General features: G+C 48.3%; 1 protein-coding gene across 1 annotated transcript in view; it reads right to left on the reverse strand.

Moving 5' to 3' along the window:
• Positions 1 to 584: 584 nt before the first annotated feature.
• The window catches only part of LOC139273769 (protein TsetseEP-like), a 42,756-nt gene continuing 25,314 nt past the window's right edge, over positions 585 to 18,026 (reverse strand). The window contains exons 6-11 of the mRNA XM_070890879.1: positions 12,527 to 12,622; positions 12,189 to 12,284; positions 9,757 to 9,852; positions 9,419 to 9,514; positions 6,943 to 7,028; positions 585 to 1,710 (exon numbers count right to left, since the gene is read on the reverse strand). Coding sequence (XP_070746980.1) covers positions 1,627 to 1,710; positions 6,943 to 7,028; positions 9,419 to 9,514; positions 9,757 to 9,852; positions 12,189 to 12,284; positions 12,527 to 12,622 — 554 coding nt within the window. The 3' untranslated portion in view covers positions 585 to 1,626. The remainder of the gene's footprint in view (positions 1,711 to 6,942; positions 7,029 to 9,418; positions 9,515 to 9,756; positions 9,853 to 12,188; positions 12,285 to 12,526; positions 12,623 to 18,026) is intronic.

The raw sequence follows: 18,026 nt of genomic DNA on the forward strand, positions 1-18,026 counted from the left end.
ACCTCAAAAATGTGAGCTAGGCCGATCAGGGATGATGTGAGGAAAAACTTCTTCACGCAAAGGGTAGTGTAAATCTGGGATTCTATCCCCACAGAAACCTGTTGAGGCTGGGGGTTAATGACAAATGTCAATACTGAGCCTTTTGTTGGGTAAGGGCACCAAAGGATATGGGACCAAGGCAGGTAGACAGAGTTAAGGTACAGATCAGCCATGATCTCATTGAGTGGGGGAACAGGCTCGAGGGGCTGAACCACCTACTCCTGTCCCCATGTCCCTGTGTGAGCCATTTTGAGTGAGATGGATTAGCCAAGGTGAGCAGAATACAATGGGGGAGGGGGCACACTGGGTGCTGGAGATGGACAGACCCCACCCACCGGTTACAGTGACATCCCATCTGACCCCCCAGCCTCTCTCCACCAATCATTGGACAGCGAGTGTTCCTTACCGGGAGAAAAACACCGGCTTTTCCTGATCAGGTGATCTCGCCATTCCTCCAAGATCAATAAGCTTCTTGACACATGCAGGTTAAGTGTTGGTTGATTTATTGAGCAGTACAGATATGCAGTAGCACTTAAACACACACTAAATCGATGGGGCTTACAGACACAGCCGATGGTCAGGAGCTCAAAGGACCTTACAGTTCTGAGCTCAGTATTCAGGCCCTACACACCCTTGCAGTACAAATCCCCATTTCCGTCCGCCACTTTATTGCTCCTTTCTAAGCTCCAGGTTCCCCCTTGTCCAAATATCCATCAATGGAAGCTACAACTGCCCTGACCATGTCTGGCTCACATCTGCAGCTTTCCACCGTCACACCACAGAATGGGGACCAACCACTGGGTCATTTCCACAACACGCCTGTTCACTGACGTGGGTCAAGATGCAAACCTTTGGCTTTCCACTTCCTCAGGAATAAATCTCCGTGTCGGGAGAATCTCACTGGACCCGCCCATTACCAGTAACTTCGGTTAATAAAACTGGCACCCTTACCTATTTTACACTGGGCTCATGAGCTCGGTTTACTCCATTCCTCCCTCATCTTATCAAAACGGTTAGCTTTTCTCTCATATAATTGCTGTTCTACCAAAGAATATCTTTACTTATAAGTCTATAATGAATTCTGTAAGGACCACAACCAGCTACTTGCCCCCACTCTAGGGAAACCCCAATGACAATGCTGATAACCACCCAGAGGTTGTCCTTTGGCCAGGACTACCTCCCGCCCGCCCGTTATCAGCGCTGACTGACAGCTCCCTGAAGCTCAGGAGCCTCTGCACAATGCTGGCTGGCTGGGTCTTTGCTGAGATTCCCTCACTGAGCAGGAGGTCCCCTCAGCCTGAAACAGGCCCGAGCTGGAGGCTCAGTCTCGGCCCAGTGGTTACTACTTAAACATGGGATGGTATTTCCCACCGCTAACGCTCAAAGCTCCCGCACCCTCGCAGCATGAAGAGGAATCAATAGTGATACAAGAATAGCACGCGTCTCGTTGGAGGTTAACCCTTTGTAGAGAATTTCCTTGGGTTAAACAAGACGACGGTCGGTCAGGCAGAGCCGGAATCGAGGCAGGCTGTCACACACACACACACGGAGACGGCATCACGGGCTCTGGCTGACCCGCTCGCTCCGTCAATTCCCATCCGAGCACTCAACGTCCTCCAGTTTGAAACGGAACTCCTCGTTTGGGCATTGTTCCTTTATCATCTGATTAATCTGCATCACAGACAGGAGAAAGTGTGGGTGTTACAGCAAGGGGGGAGTGCAGGGGGAGAGGAGGATAGAGAGAGAGAGAGAGAGAGAGAGGAGAAAGGGTGAGTGTTACAGCAAGAGGGGAGTGCAGGGGGAAGAGGGGGATAGCGACAGGAGAAAGGGTGAGTGCAGGGGGAGAGAGGGGGATAGAGAGACAGGAGAAAAGGTGAGAGTAGGGAGAGAGGGGGGGTAGAGAGAGAGAGAGAGAGGAGAAAGGGTGAGTGTTACAGCAAGGGGGGAGTGCAGGGGGAGAGAGGGGGATAGAGACAGGAGAAAGGGTGAGTGCAGGGGAGAGAGGGGGATAGATAGAGAGAGAGACAGGAGAAAGGGTGAGTGTTACAGTAAGGGTGGAGTGCAGGAGGAGAGAGGGGGATAGAGAGAGAGAGAGACAGGAGAAAGGGTGAGTGTAGGGGGAGAGAGAGGGATAGAGAGAGAGAGAGACAGGAGAAAGGGTGAGTGCAGGGGGAGAGAGGGGGATAGAGAGAGAGACAGGAGAAAGGGTGAGTGTAGGGGGAGAGAGGGGGATAGAGAGAGAGAGAGGAGAAAGGCTGAGTGCAGGGGGAGAGAGGGGGATAGAGAGACAGGAGAAAGGGTGGGTGTAGGGGAGAGAGGGGGACAGAGAGAGAGAGGAGAAAGGGGGAGTGTAAGGGGAGAGAGGGAGATCGAGAGAGCAACAGTATCCGTAATAAGGTGGATGAATTAACTGTGCAAATAGATGTTAACAAATATGATGTGATTGGGATTACAGAGACATGGCTCCAAGATGATCAGGGCTGGGAACTCAACATCCAGGGGTATTCAACGTTCAGGAAGGATAGAATAAAAGGAAAAGCAGGTGGGGTAGCATTGCTGGTTAAAGAGGAGATTAATGCAATAGTTAGGAAGGACATTAGCTTGGATGATGTGGAATCTATATGGGTAGAGCTGCAGAACACCAAAGGGCAAAAAACATCAGTGGGAGTTGTGTACAGACCTCCAAACAGCAGTAGTGATGTTGGGGAGGGCATCAAACAGGAAATTAGGGGTGCATGCAATAAAGGTGCAGCAGTTATCATGGGTGACTTTAATATGCAGATAGATTGGGCTTTAACCAAACTGGAAGCAATACGGTGGAGGAGGATTTCCTGGAGTGCATAAGGGATGGTTTTCTAGACCAATATGTTGAGAAACCAACTAGTGGGGAGGCCATCTTAGACTGGGTGTTGTGTAATGAGAGAGGATTAATTAGCAATCGCGTTGTGCGAGGCCCTTTGGGGAAGAGTGACCATAATATGGTGGAATTCTGCATTAGGATGGAGAATGAAACAGTTAATTCAGAGACCATGGTCCAGAACTTAAAGAAGGGTAACTTTGAAGGTATGAGGCGTGAATTGGCTAGGATAGATTGGCGAATGATACTTAAGGGGTTGACTGTGGATGGGCAATGGCAGACATTTAGAGACCGCATGGATGAACTACAATAATTGTACATCCCTGTCTGGCGTAAAAATAAAAAAGGGAAGGTGGCTCAACTGTGGCTATCAAGGAAAATCAAGGATAGTATTAAAGCCAAGGAAGTGGCATACAAATTGGCCCGAAATAGCAGCGAACCCGGGGACAGGGAGAAATTTAGAACTCAGCAGAGGAGGACAAAGGATTTGATTCGGGCAGGGAAAATAGAGTACGAGAGGAAGCTTGCAGGGGACATTAAGACGGACTGCAAAAGCATCTATAGATATGTAAAGAGAAAAAGGTTAGTAAAGACAAACGTAGCTCCCCTGCAGCCAGAATCAGGGCAAGTCATAACGGGGAACAAAGAAATGGCAGACCAATTGAACAAGTACTTTGGTTCGGTATTCACTAAGGAGGACATAAACAACCTTCCGGATATAAAATGGGTCAAAGGGTCTCGTAAGGAGGAGGAACTGAGGGAAATCCTTATTAGTCGGGAAATTGTGTTGGGGAAATTGATGCGATTGAAGGCCGTTAAATCCCCAGGGCCTGATGGTCTGCATCCCAGAGTACTTAAGGAGGTGGCCTTGGAAATAGCGGATGCATTGACAGTCATTTTACAACATTCCCTCGACTCTGGATCAGTTCCTATGGAGTGGAGGGTAGCCAATGTAACCCCACTTTTTAAAAAAGGAGGGAGAGAGAAAACAGGGAATTATAGACCGGTCAGCCTGACATCAGTAGTGGGTAAAATGATGGAATCAATTATTAATGATGTCATAGCAGTGCATTTGGAAAAAGGTGACATGATAGGTCCAAGTCAGCATGGATTTGTGAAAGGGAAATCATGCTTGACAAATCTTCTGGAATTTTTTGAGGATGTTTCCAGTCGAGTGGACAAGGGAGAACCAGCTGATGTGGTATATTTGGACTTTTAGAAGACTTTCAACAAGGTCGCACACAAGAGATTAATGTGCAAAGTTAAAGCACATGGGATTGGGGGTAGTGTGCTGACGTGGATTGAGAACTGGTTGTCAGACAGGAAGCAAAGAGTAGGAGTAAATGGGTACTTTTCAGAATGGCAGGCAGTGACTAGTGGGGTACCGCAAGGTTCTGTGCTGGGGCCCCAGCTGTTTACATTGTACATTAATGATTTCGACGAGGGGATTAAATGTAGTATCTCCAAATTTGTGGATGACACTAAGTTGGGTGGCAGTGTGAGCTGCGAGGAGGATGCTATGAGGCTGCAGAGTGACTTGGATAGGTTAGGTGAGTGGGCAAATGCATGGCAGATGAAGTATAATGTGAATTAATGTGAGGTTATCCACTTTGGTGGTAAAAACAGAGAGACAGACAATTATCTGAATGGTGACAGATTAGGAAAAGGGGAGGTGCAACGAGACCTGGGTGTCATGGTACATCAGTCATTGAAGGTTGGCATGCAGGTACAGCAGGCGGCTAAGAAAGCAAATGGCATGTTGGCCTTCATAGCGAGGGGATTTGAGTACAGGGGCAGGGAGGTGTTACTACAGTTGTACAGGGCCTTGGTGAGGCCACACCTGGAGTATTGTGTACAGTTTTGGTCTCTTAACTTGAGGAAGGACATTCTTGCTATTGAGGGAGTGCAGCGAAGGTTCACCAGACTGATTCCCGGGATGGCAGGACTGACCTATCAAGAAAGACTGGATCAACTGGGCTTGTATTCACTGGAGTTCAGAAGAATGAGAGGGGATCTCATAGAAACGTTTAAAATTCTGACGAGTTTAGACAGGTTAGATGCAGGAAGAATGTTGGGGAAGTCCAGAACCAGGGGTCACAGTCTAAGGATAAGGGGTAAGCCATTTAGGACCGAGATGAGGAGAAACTTCTTCACCCAGAGAGTGGTGAACCTGTGGAATTCTCTACCACAGGAAGTTGTTGAGGCCAATTCACTAAATATATTCAAACGGAGTTAGATGTGGTCCTTACTACTAGGGGGATCAAGGGGTATGGCGAGAAAGCAGGAATGGGGTTCTGAAGTTGCATGTTCAGCCATGAACTTATTGAATGGTGGTGCAGGCTCGAAGGGCCGAATGGCCTACTCCTGCACCTATTTTCTATGTTTTTATGACAGGAGAAAGGGTGAGTGTCGGGGGAGAGAGGGGGATAGAGAGAGAGAGAGAGAGACAGGAGAAAGGGTGAGTGCAGGGGGAGATGGGAGATAGAGAGAGCGACAGGAGAAAGGGTGAGTTTAGGGGGAGAGAGGGGGATAGAGAGAGAGAGAGAGAGACAGGAGAAAGGGTGAGTGTAGAGGGAGAGAGGGGGATAGAGAGAGAGAGACAGGAGAAAGGGTGCGTGTAGGGGGAGAGGAGGGGATAGAGAGAGAGGAGAAAGGATGAGTGTCGGGGGAGAGAGCGGGATAGAGAGAGCAACAGTGATAGTGATAGAGAGAGACAGAGAGAGTGAAAGTGAGAGAGAAAGAGGGAGAAAGTGACAGAGAGATAAACAGTGACAGAGAAAGAGGGGGATAGAGTGAGAGATAGAGAGGAGGATAGAGCGTGACAGTGAGAGAGAGAGAAAGGGAGAGATATAGATAAACAGTGACAGAGAGCGAAAGAGGGGAATAGAGAGACAGAGACAGTGGCAGAGAGTGATAGAGAGACACAGAATGAGACAGTGTTTGAGAGAGAGAGCGACAGAGAGAAAGAGAAACAGTGACACTGAGAGAGGGGAGAAAGTGATAAAGGGACAGTTAGCGAGAGACAGTGTGTGAGAGAAAGACGTGAGGCAGTGGCAGAGAGAGATAGACAGAGGGCGAGAGAGAGAGAAAGAGATTGTGGCTGAGAAACAGATAGAGAGAGACTGACAGTGAGAGATAGAATGGGAGAGAAACAGAGAAAGAGACATGGAGGGGGAGAGAGAGTGAAAGAGAGAGATGGAGAAAGAGAGAGAGAGACAGAGAGCGATAGCGATAGAGATAGAGACCGTGACAGAGAGAGAGAGAGAGAGAGAGAAAAGAATGACAAAGCAACAAAGAGAAGTGATCCTAACATCATCAAGTCATTCAGCCTCTGGAGCCTGTTACATAGGAACAGGAGGAGGCCATTCAGCCCCTGGAGCCTGTTACACAGGAACAGGAGGAGGCCCATTCAGCCCCTGGAGCCTGTTACACAGGACCAGGAGGAGGCCCAGTCAGCCCCTGGAGCCTGTTACATAGGAACAGGAGGAGGCCCATTCAGCTCCTGGAGCCTGTTACACAGGAACAGGAGGAGGCCCAGTCAGCCCCTGGAGCCTGTTACACAGGAACAGGAGGAGGCCCAGTCAGCCCCTGGAGCCTGTTACACAGGGACAGGAGGAGGCCCATTCAGCCCCTGGAGCCTGTTACATAGGAACAGGAGGAGACCCATTCAGCTCCTGGAGCCTGTTACACAGGAACAGGAGGAGGCCCAGTCAGCCCCTGGAGCCTGTGACATAGGAACAGGAGGAGGCCCATTCAGCTCCTGGAGCCTGTTACATAGGAACAGGAGGAGGCCCAGTCAGCCCCTGGAGCCTGTTACATAGGAACAGGAGGAGACCCATTCAGCTCCTGGAGCCTGTTACATAGGAACAGGAGGAGGCCCAGTCAGCCCCTCGAGCTGCCCGTGACCACAGCTCCATGAATGGGGTGTTGCGGGGGACAGGACGATACCCAGAGGGGGAAGTGGAGCTGGTGAATTCAGACGGCGAGAGGGAGGATGTGGTGTGGCGTGGCCCTGTGTTTGCCCTCAGTGCCGTGCTGTCTCTCACCCTCTCCGCAATGATCTTCTTCTTCATTTCAGGATGGAGCTTGGTCGTCGAAGTAAGCTGCACATTAATCCACCGCTCCTTGGGATCTAAAAACAACAGTCACAACTTCAAAAGCCTAAACAGAGCGAGAGTTCAGCGCAGGTCAAAGGGACGGAGTTAGAATTCTTGCTCCCCTCTATTTCATGCTCTCCTGCCTCTGTTTTTGCATTCACTCTCTCCTTCCCCTCCCTTTTATTCACTTTTTATCTCAGCCCCTCTTGCCTCCATTCTACTCTCTCTGTGTTTGCATTCTCGACCTTCCTTTCTCTCGCCCCCTTTTGTCTCCTCCTGTCCCCTGTTCCGATATGATTTCTATTCTCCCTTTGTGACGTTCTCAAGAACATCAGAAATAGGAGCAGGAGTCGGCCATTCAGCCCCTCGAGCCTGCTCCGCCATTCAGCAGGATCATGGCCGATCATCCACCTCAACTCCACCTTCCCGCACTGTCCCCATATCCCTTCGTTCCCCGAAATTATCCACCTCTGTCTTGGACATACTCAATGACTGAGCTCTCTCACATTTGCCCCATCTCTCAGTGAGAGAGAAAGATGGAGAGAGAGAGAGTTGGAGAGACAGAGGGAGAGCGAGACAGATAGAGAGTCAGAGAGAAAAATAGAGATAGAGACGAGAGGCAGAGCGAGAGGCAGAGAGAGAGATAGGCACAGAGATAGAGAGTCTTGGAGAGAGATAGAGAGGGAGGCAGAGATAGAGAGACAAAGAGAAATGGAAGGACGGAGAGAGCGAGAGAGACAAAGCCATGGAGAGAAATAGAGAGTGAGAGAATCAGAAAAATATAGAGAGACAAACAGAAAGAAAGGGAGATAAACAGAGAGATTACATCAGTGAGAATGAGGAGGAGTGGAGATGGAAGCCGAGAGAAGATTAGTGAAGCACACATTATATATTCCCGTGTTTGCCCCAATGATTGTACACAGCGAATACAAGAGACAGCAACTTGTGTTGTGACAGCACCGACCGGGCAAAGCTAGTGACCGACAGTGATGGCTCTTGGTGCACAGACTGATGGCACACCTGCTTTGGGAGACTCGGGCCCGATATATTTGTGCCTGACTAAGACAGAGAGAGGGATTTAATTTCCCTGAATTGTTGAGAACCTGAGATGTTCTCACCCTCAACAAAATCCTCCTGAAAGGTGGGAGATTCCTCAGGTGTAGACAGAGGGTCATCTGATGCCAAAACAGTCCCAGAATCTGAGGGTCAAATATAGACAGCCTGAATTTCACTGGGACTCTGAGTGGTTGATGGAATGGAGAGAGGACAGGAGGGAGAGACAGAGAGAGAGAGAGAGATACAGGCAGGGGCACAGAGAGAGACATGGTGATAAAGACAGGGACACAGAGAGAAAGAGAGAGGGACAGAGAGAGATACAGGTAGGGGCACAGAGAGAGAGAGGGACAGAGAGAGATACAGGCAGGGGCACAGAGAGAAAGAGAGAGGGACAGAGAGAGATACAGGCAGAGGCACAGAGAGAAAGAGAGATACAGGCAGGGACACAGAGAGAAAGAGACATAGTGATAGAGATAGGGACAGAGAGAGATACAGGTAGGCGCACAGAGAGAGAGAGACAGAGAGGGACAGAGAGATACAGGCAGGGGCACAGAGAGAAAGAGTCATAGTGATAGAGACAGGGACACAGAGAGAAAGTGAGAGATAAAGACAGAGAGAGGGAACACAAGAGTAAGAGAGAGAGAGAGACAGATACAGAGAGAGAGGGAGACGGATGATTTCGGCAGTTATTATGATGAACAGTCTGTAGAATGGACCCCACAAGGCAGATACCTGAGGTGAATGTCAGATACCAGTCTTTATATAACCCAAAATCATCCAAACCCATTCCCCTTGTCACTGCATTTTTAAATTGGGTCCTGGGATGTGGGTGTCACTGGCAAGGCCGGCATTTATTGCCCATCCCTAATCGCCCTGGAGAAGGTGGTGAGCCGCCTTCCTGCATACGACTGAGTGGATCGCTGGGTATTTCAGGGGGCAGTTAATTTTCCAACACATTGTTGTGGGGCTGGATCCATACATAAGCCAGACCGGTAAGGGCGGCAGATTTCCTTCCCTGAAGGGCATTAGTCTTTATATAACCAGTAATCATCCCATTCTACTCCCCTCAGTCACTGCATCCCACTCCCCTCAGTCACTGCATCCCACTCCCCTCAGTCACTGCATCCCACTCCCCTCAGCCACTGCATCCCACTCCCCTCAGCCACTGCATCCCACTCCCCTCAGTCACTGCATCCCCACTCCCCTCAGTCACTGCATCCCACTCCCCTCAGTCACTGCATCCCACTCCCCTCAGTCACTGCATCCCACTCCCCTCAGTAAGAGACCGGAATTGATCTGAGGGACTGAATATTTCTGTAGTTACACTGGGAGAAAGGAACATTTAGAATGGACCCCACAAGGCAGATACCTGAGGTTGAAGACCCCTCTGGGATAATGGATGGACGGTCAGTAGTTTCACGGGTCGATTGATCCTCAGGCCCCTGAGTTGGGGATGTCTCTGTATCTGTAATAAAGGAAGAGAGATATGGGAGCGTGGAGAATGACAGAACAGGCCATCAGGCTGATGCTAGATCCGGAGAATATCAGATACCAGCCTTTATATAACCAGAATATTACAATCCCTCACCCCTCAGTCACTACAACCCACTCCCCTCAGTAACAGATGGATGAATCTCTGGGATTGAGGATTTCAGCAGTTACATTGGGTGAACAGCCTGTGTAGAATGGACCCCACAAGGCAGATACCTGAGGCTGTAGAGCCCGCTGGGATAGTGGATGGACGGTCAGTGGTTTCACGGGTCGATTGATCCTCGGGCCCCTGAGTTGGGGATGTCTCTGGGTCTGTAATAAAGGAAGAGAGACATGGGAGAGTGCAGAGTGGAGAACCCGAACAGTTCATCAGGCTGGTACTAGAGTCCGGAGAATGTCAGATACCAGTCTTTATATAAAATCCAGAATCTTCCAGGCCCCTCATTCACTACATTTTTAAATTGGGTCCTGGGATGTGGGCGTCACTGGCAAGGCCGGCATTTATTGCCCATCCCTGATTTCCCTGGAGAAGGTGGTGGTGAGCCGCCTTCCTACATACCACTGAGTGGATCGTTGGGCTATTTCAGAGGGCAATTAAGTGTCCAACAAATTGTTGTGGGTCTGGACCCATATATAGGCCAGACCGGTAAGGACGGCAGATTTCCTTCTCTGAAGGACATTAGTCTTTATAAGAACATAAGAAATAGGAGCAGGAGTAAGCCATATGGCCCCTCGAGCCTGCTCCACCATTTAATAAGATCATGGGCTGATCCAATCATGGACTCAGCTCCACTTCCCCGCCAAGTCCCCATAACCCCTTATTCCCTTATCGTTTAATAAACTGTCTATTTCTGTCTTAAATTTATTCAATGTCCCAGCTTCCACAGCTCTCGAAGGCAGCCAATTCCATAGATTTACAACCTTCTGAGAGAATAAATTTCTCTTCATCTCTGTTTTAAATGGGTGGCCCCTTATTCTAAGATCATGTCCCCTAGTTCTAGTCTCTCCTATCAATGGATACATCTTCTCTGCATCCACCTTGTCAAGCCCCCTCATAATCTTATATGTTTCGATAACATCACCTCTCATTCTTCTGAATTCCAATGAGTAGAGGCCCAACCTACTCAACCTTTCCACAAAAGTCAACCCCCTCATCTCCGTAATCAACCTAGTGAACCTTCTCTGAACTGCCTCCAAAGCAAGTATATCCTTTCTTAAATATGGAAACCAAAACTGCATTCAGTATTCCAGTGTGGCCTCACCAATACCCTGTATAACTGTAGCAAGACTTCCCTGCTTTTGTACTCCATTCCCTTTGCAATAAAGGCCAAGATTCCATTGGCCTTCCTGATCACATGCTGTACCTCATTCTATCCTTTTGTGTTCCATGCACCAGTTCCCCCAAGGTCCCGCTGTACTGCAGCACTTTGCAATCTTTCTCCATTTAAATAATAATTTGCTCTTCCATTTTTTCTGACAAAGTGCATGACCTCTCACTTTCCAACATTATACTCCATCTGCTAATTTTTTGCCAACTAACTTAGCTGTCTATGGCCTTTTGCAGGTTTTTTGTGTCCTCCTCACACATTGCTTTTCCTCCCATCTTTGTATTATGAGAAAACTTGGCTACGTTACACTCAGTCCCTTCTTCCAAGCCGTTAAGATAGATTGTAAATAGCTGGGGTCCCAGCACTGATCCCTGCGGCACCCCACTAGTTACTGATTGCCAACCCAAGAACCAACCATTTATCCTGACTCTCTGTTCTCTGTTAGTTAGCCAATCCTCGATCCATGCTAATATATAACCCCCAAACCAGTGCAGTAACCTTTTATGTGGCACCTTGTCAAATGCCTTCTGAAAGTCCAAATACACCACATCCACTGGTTCCCCTTTATCCACGCTGTTCATTACATCCTCAAAGAACTCCAGCAAATTCGTCAAACATGACTTTCCCTTCGTAAGTCCATGCTGACTCTGCCTGACCGAATTTTGCTTTTCCAAATATCCTGCTACTGCTTCTTTAATAATGGACTCCAACATTTTCCCAACTACAGATGTTAGGCTAACTGGTTTATCGTTTCCTGCTTTTTGTCTGTCTCCTTTTTTAAATAGGGGCGTTACATTTGCAGTTTTCCAATCTTAAGGGGCCTCCCCAGAATCCAGGGAATTTTGGTAAATTACAACCAATGCATCCACAATCGCTGCTGCTACTTCTCTTAAGATCCCAGGATACAAGCCATCAGGTCCGGGGGATTTATCTGCCTTTAGTCCCATTATCTTACTGAGTCGCACCACCTTAGTGATTGTGATTGTGTTAAGTTCCTCCCCCCCATAGCTCCTTGACTATCCACTGTTTCAATATTGTTAGTGTCCTCTACCATGGACCGATACAAAATATTTGTTCAGAGTTTCTGCCATCTCCATGTTCCCCATTACTAATTCCCCGGTCTCGTCCTCTAAGGGATCAACATTTACTTTAGCCACTCTTTTCCTTTTTATATAACCATTAATCATCCCATCCCACTCCCCTCAGTCACTGAATCTCACTCCCCTCAGTAAGAGACCGGAATTAATCTGAGGGACTGAATATTTCTGTAGTTACACTGGGAGAAAGGAACATTTAGAATGGACCCCACAAGGCAGATACCTGAGGTTGAAGACCCCTCTGGGATAGTGGATGGATGGTCAGTGGTTTCACGGGTCGATTGTTCCTCGGGCCCCTGAGTTGGGGATGTCTCTGGGTCTGTAATAAAGGAAGAGAGACATGGGAGCGTGGAGAATGACAGAACAGGCCATCAGGCTGACGCTAGATCCGGAGAATGTCAGATACCAGTCTTAATATAACCAGAATATTACAATCCCTCGCCTCTCAGTCTCCTTGCCCCACTCCCCTCAGTAACAGATGGATGAATCTCTGGGATTGAGGATTTCTGTAGTTACATTGGGTGAACAGCCTGTGTAGAATGGACCCCACAAGGCAGATACCTGAGGCTGTAGACCCCACTGGGATAGTGGATGGACGGTCAGTGGTTTCACGGGTCGATTGATCCTTGGGCCCCTGAGTTGGGGATGTCTCTGGGTCTGTAATAAAGGAAGAGAGACGTGGGAGAGTGCAGAGTGGAGAATCCAAACAGATCATCAGGCTGGTACTAGAGTCCAGAGAATGTCATAACACCAGTCTTCATATAACCCAGAATCTTCCAATCCCACAACATTAAATCACTTTTTCCCACTCCTGTCAGTCCCTGCATCCCCCAACCCTCAGTCTTCTCATCCTATTCCCCTCCATCTCCCCATCCCACTCCCCTCAGTCTCCTCATCCCACTCCCCTCAGTCTCATCTCACTGCGCTCAGTCTCCTCATCCCACTCCCCTCATCGCACTGCCCTCAGTCTCCTCATCCCGCGCCCCTCATCCCGCGCCCCTCATCCCACTCCCCTCAGTCTCCTCATCCCACTCCCCTCAGTCTCATCTCACTGCGCTCAGTCTCCTCATCCCACTCCCCTCATCGCACTGCCCTCAGTCTCCTCATCCCGCGCCCCTCATCCCACTCACCTCAGTCTCCTCATCCCACTCACCTCAGTCTCCTCATCCCACTCACCTCAGTCTCCTCATCCCACTTGCCTCAGTAGCTTCTATCCCCTGAAGCACCAATAACCTCAGTCTCACTCTCCGCCCTGGTAGAAAATCCCCCAAATTAAAGCTGGATCTGTTCCTCCTTCTTTAAACCAGGTTTCCAACTGTCTCCCAGCTCAGTCTCCCCTCCAACTCACTGCTCACAGCCAGACCTCATTGGGTATCTCAGTCCGCAGGTGAACACTGAGTGCAGATGGTGGGGACACTCGATGGTCAGTGACAGATATCATAAGAATATAACAACATAAGGAATAGGAGCAGGTGTTGGCCATACGGCCCCTCGAGCCTGCTCTGGTATTTAATACGATCATGACTGATCCGATCATGGACTCAGGTCCACTTCCCTGCCTGCTCCCCATAACCCCTTATTTCCTTATCGGTTAAGAATCTGTCTCTGTCTTAAATGTATTCAATGTCGCAGCTTCAACAGCTCTCTGAGGCAGTGAATTCCACAGATTTACAACCCTTTGAGAAAAGAAATTCTTCCTCATCTCGGTTTTAAATGGGCGGCCCCTTATTCTAAGATCATGCCCCCTAGTTCTAGTCTCCCCTATCAGTGGAAACATCCTCTCTGCATTCAACTAATCAAGCCCCCTCATAATTTTATACGTTTCGATAAGATCACCTCTCATTCTTCTGAATTCCAATGAGTAGAGGCCCAACCTACTCAATCTTTCCTCATAAGTCAACCCCCTCATCTCCGGAATCAACCTCGTGAACCTTCTCTGAACTGCCTCCAAAGCAAGTATATCTTTTCTTAAATATGGAAACCAAAACTGCATTCAGTATTCCATTGTGGCCTCACCAATACCCTGTATAACTGCAGCAAGACTTCCCTGCTTTTATACTCCATCCCCTTTGCAATAAAGGCCAAGATTCCATTGGCCTTCCTGATCACTTGCTGTACCTGCATACTATCCTTTTGTGTTTCATGCACAAATACCCCCAGGTCCCGCTGTACTGCAGCACTTTGCAATGTTTCTACATTTAAATAATAATTTGCGCTTCCATTTTTTCTGCCAAAGTGCATGACCTCACACTTTCCAACATTATACTCCATCTGCTAATTTTTTGCCAACTAACTTAGCCTGTCTATGGCTTTTTGCAGGTTTTTTGTGTCCTCCTCACACATTTCTTTTCCTTCCAGCTTTGTATCATCAGAAAACTTGGCTACATTATACTCGGTCCCTTCATCCAAGTCGTTAATATAGATTGTAAATAGTTGGGGTCCCAGCACTGATCCCTGCGGCACTACACTAGTTACTGATTGCCAACCTGAGAATGAACCGTTTATCCCGACTCTGTTTTCTGTTAGTTAGCCAATCCTCTATCCATGTTAATATATTACCCGCAGTCCCGTGAAATTTTATCTTGTACAGTAACATTTTATGTAGCACCTTGTCTGGAAATCCAAATACGCCACATCCACTGGTTCCCCCTTATCCACCCTGCTCGTAACATCCTCAAAGAATTCCAGCAAATTTGTCAAACATGACTTCCCCTGCATAAATCCATTCTGACTCTGCCTGACTGAATTTTGCTTTTCCAAATGTCCTGCTACTGCTTCTTTAATAATGGACTCCAACATTTTCCCAACCACAGATGTTAGGCTAACTGCTCTATAGTTTCCTGCTTTTTGTCTGCCTCCTTTTTTAAATAGGGGTGTTACATTTGCAGTTTTCCAATCTTCCGGGACCTCCCTAGAATCCAGGGAATTTTGGTAAATTACAACCAATGCATCCACTATCCCTGCCGTTACTTCTCATGGGGTATCTCAGTCCCCGGGTGATCATTATCATAGGCAGTCCTTCGGAATCGAAGACGACTTGTTTCCACTCTTAGAATGAGTCATTCGGTGGCTGAACAGTGCAATACAAGAACCACAGTCCCTGCCACAGGTGGGACAGTCGTTGAGGGTAAGGGTGTGTGGGACTGGTTTGCCGCACGTTCTTTCCGCTGCCTCCGCTTGTTTTATGCATTCATTTGGCGATGTGACTCGAGGTGCTCAGCGCCCTCCCGGATGCACTTCCTCCACTTAGGGCGGCCTTTGGCCAGGGACTCCCAGGTGTCGGTGAGGATGTTGCACTTTATCAGGGAGGTTTTGAGGGTGTCCTTGTAACGTTTCCTCTGCTCACCTTTGGCTCGTTTGCCATGAAGGGGTTCCGAGTAGAGCGCTTGTTTTGAGAGTATCGTGTCTGGCATGCAGCCAATGTGACCTGCCCAGCAATGGTCAGTGCTTTAATGCTGGGGATGTTGGCCTGGTTGAGGACACTAATGTTGATGCGTCTGTCTCTCAGGGGATTTGTAGGATCTTGCGGAGGCATCGTTGGTGCCAACGACTTGAGGTGTCTACTGTACATGGTCCATGTCTCTGAGTCATACGGGAGGGCAGGTATTACTACGGCCCTGTAGACCATGAGCTTGGTGGTAGATTTCAGGGCCTGGTCTTCGAACACTCTTTTCCTCAGGCAGCCGAAGGCTGCGCTGGCGCACTGGAGGCGGTGTTAAATCTCCTCAAATGTCTGCTTTTGTTCTTAAGAGGCTCCCGAGGGAGAGGAAATGGTCCACATTGTCCACGGCCGCACCGTGAATCTTGATAACTATGGGGCAGTGCTGCGCGACGAGGACAGGCTGGTGGAGGACCTTTGTCTTACGGATGTTTAGCGTAAGGCCCATGCTTTCGAACGCCTCAGTAAATACGTCCACTCGATGCTCAGTGGGAGATACCATGGGGTATCTCAGTCCCCGGGTGAACACTGAGTGTAGATGGTGGGGACACTCGATGGTCAGTGGGAGATACCATGGGGTATCTCAGTCCCCAGGTGAACACTGAGTGTAGATGGTGAGTGACACTCGATGGTCAGTGAGAGATACCATGGGGTATCTCAGTCCCCGGGTGAACACTGAGTGTAGATGATGGGGACACTCGATGGTCAGTGGGAGATACCATGGGGTATCTCAGTCCCCGGGTGAACACTGAGTGTAGATGGTGGGACACTCGATGGTCAGTGGGAGATACCATGGGGTATCTCAGTCCCCGGGTGAACACTGAGTGTCGATGGTGGGGACACTGGATGGTCAGTGGGAGATACCATGGGGTATCTCAGTCCCCGGGTGAACACTGAGTGTAAATGGTGGGGACACTCGATGGTCAGTGTCTCAGTCTTGGGGTGAAATTAGATTAGAAATAATTTGCTGTTCTTGATTCTTCATTGATAAATATAGAAACATAGAAAATAGGTGCAGGAGTAGGTCATTTGGATCAATAAGATCATGGTTGATCATTCATCTCAGTACCCCTTTCCTGCTTTCTCTCTTGAACCCTTTTGCCGTAAGGGCCATATCTAACTCCCTCTTGAATATATCCAATCAACTGGCATCAACAACTCTCTGAGGTAGGGAATTCCACAGGTTAACAACTCTCTGAGTGAAGAAGTTTCTCCTAATCTCAGTCCTAAATGGCTTACCACTTGTCCTTAGACTGTGTCCTCTGGTTCTGGACTTCCCCAACATCGGGAACATTCTTCCTGCATCTAACCTGTCCAGTCCCTTCAGAATTTAATATGTTCCTATGAGATCCCCTCGCATCCTTCGAAACTCCAGTGAATACAGGTCCAGTCGATCCAGTCTCTCCCATCCTCCTTAATGTCAGTCCTCCCATCCCGGGAATCAATCTAGTGAACCTTCGCTGCTCTCCCTCTATAACAAGAACGTCCTTCCTCAGATTAGGAGACCAAAACTGAACACAGTATTCCAAGTGAGGCCTCACCAAGGCCCTGTACAACTGCAGTAGGAACTCCCTGCTCCTATACCCAAATCTCCTAGCTATGAAGTCCAACATACCATTTGCCTTCTTCACTGCCTGCTGTATCTGAATGCCAACTTTCAGTGACTAATGTACCATGACACCCAGGTCTCGTTGCACCTCCCCTTTTCCTCATCTGCCGCCATTCAGATAATATTCTGCCTTTGTGTTTTTGCCCCCAAACCGGATAACCTCACATTTATCGACATTATACTGCATCTGCCATGCACTTGCCCACTCACCTAAACTGTGCAAATCACCCTGCAGCCTCGTAGCATCCTCCTCACAGTTCACACCGCCACCTAGTTTAGTGTCATCTGCAAACTTGGAGTTATTACACTCAATTCCTTCCTTCGTGAAGACAGAACCAAAGTATTTGTTCAACTGGTCTGCCATTTTGTTCCCCATTATAAATTCACCCGATTCTGACTGCAAGGGACCTACGTTTGTCTTCACTAATCTTTTTCTCTTCACATATCTACAGAAGCTTTTGCAGTCAGTGTTTATGTTCCCTGCAAGCTTCCTCTCATACTCTATTTTCCCCCTCCTAAGTAAACCCTTTGTCCTCCTCTGCTGAATTCTAAATTTCTTCCAGTCCTCAGGTTTGCTGCTTTTTTTGGCCAATTTATATGCTTCTTCCTTGGATTTAACACTATCCTTAATTTCCCTTGTTAGCCATGGTTGAGCCACCTTCCCCGTTTTATTTTTACTCCAGACAGGGATGTACAATTGTTGAAGTTCATCCATGTGATCTTTAAATGTTTGCCATTGCCTATCCACCGTCAACCCTTTAAGTATTATTTGCTAGTGAATTCTAGCCAATCCACGTCTCATACCATCAAAGTTACCTTTCCTTAAGTTCAGGACCCTAGTTTCTGAATTAACTGTGTCACTCTCCATCTTAATAAAGAATTCTACGATATTATGGTGACTCTTCCCCAAGGGGCCTCGCGCAACAAGATTGCTAATTAGTCCCTTCTCATTACACATCACCCAGTCTAGGATGGCCAGCCCTCGAGTTGGTTCCTCGACATATTGGTCGAGA

Source organism: Pristiophorus japonicus, chromosome 1 (genome assembly GCF_044704955.1).
Source record: "Pristiophorus japonicus isolate sPriJap1 chromosome 1, sPriJap1.hap1, whole genome shotgun sequence".
NCBI lineage: Eukaryota > Metazoa > Chordata > Chondrichthyes > Pristiophoridae > Pristiophorus > Pristiophorus japonicus.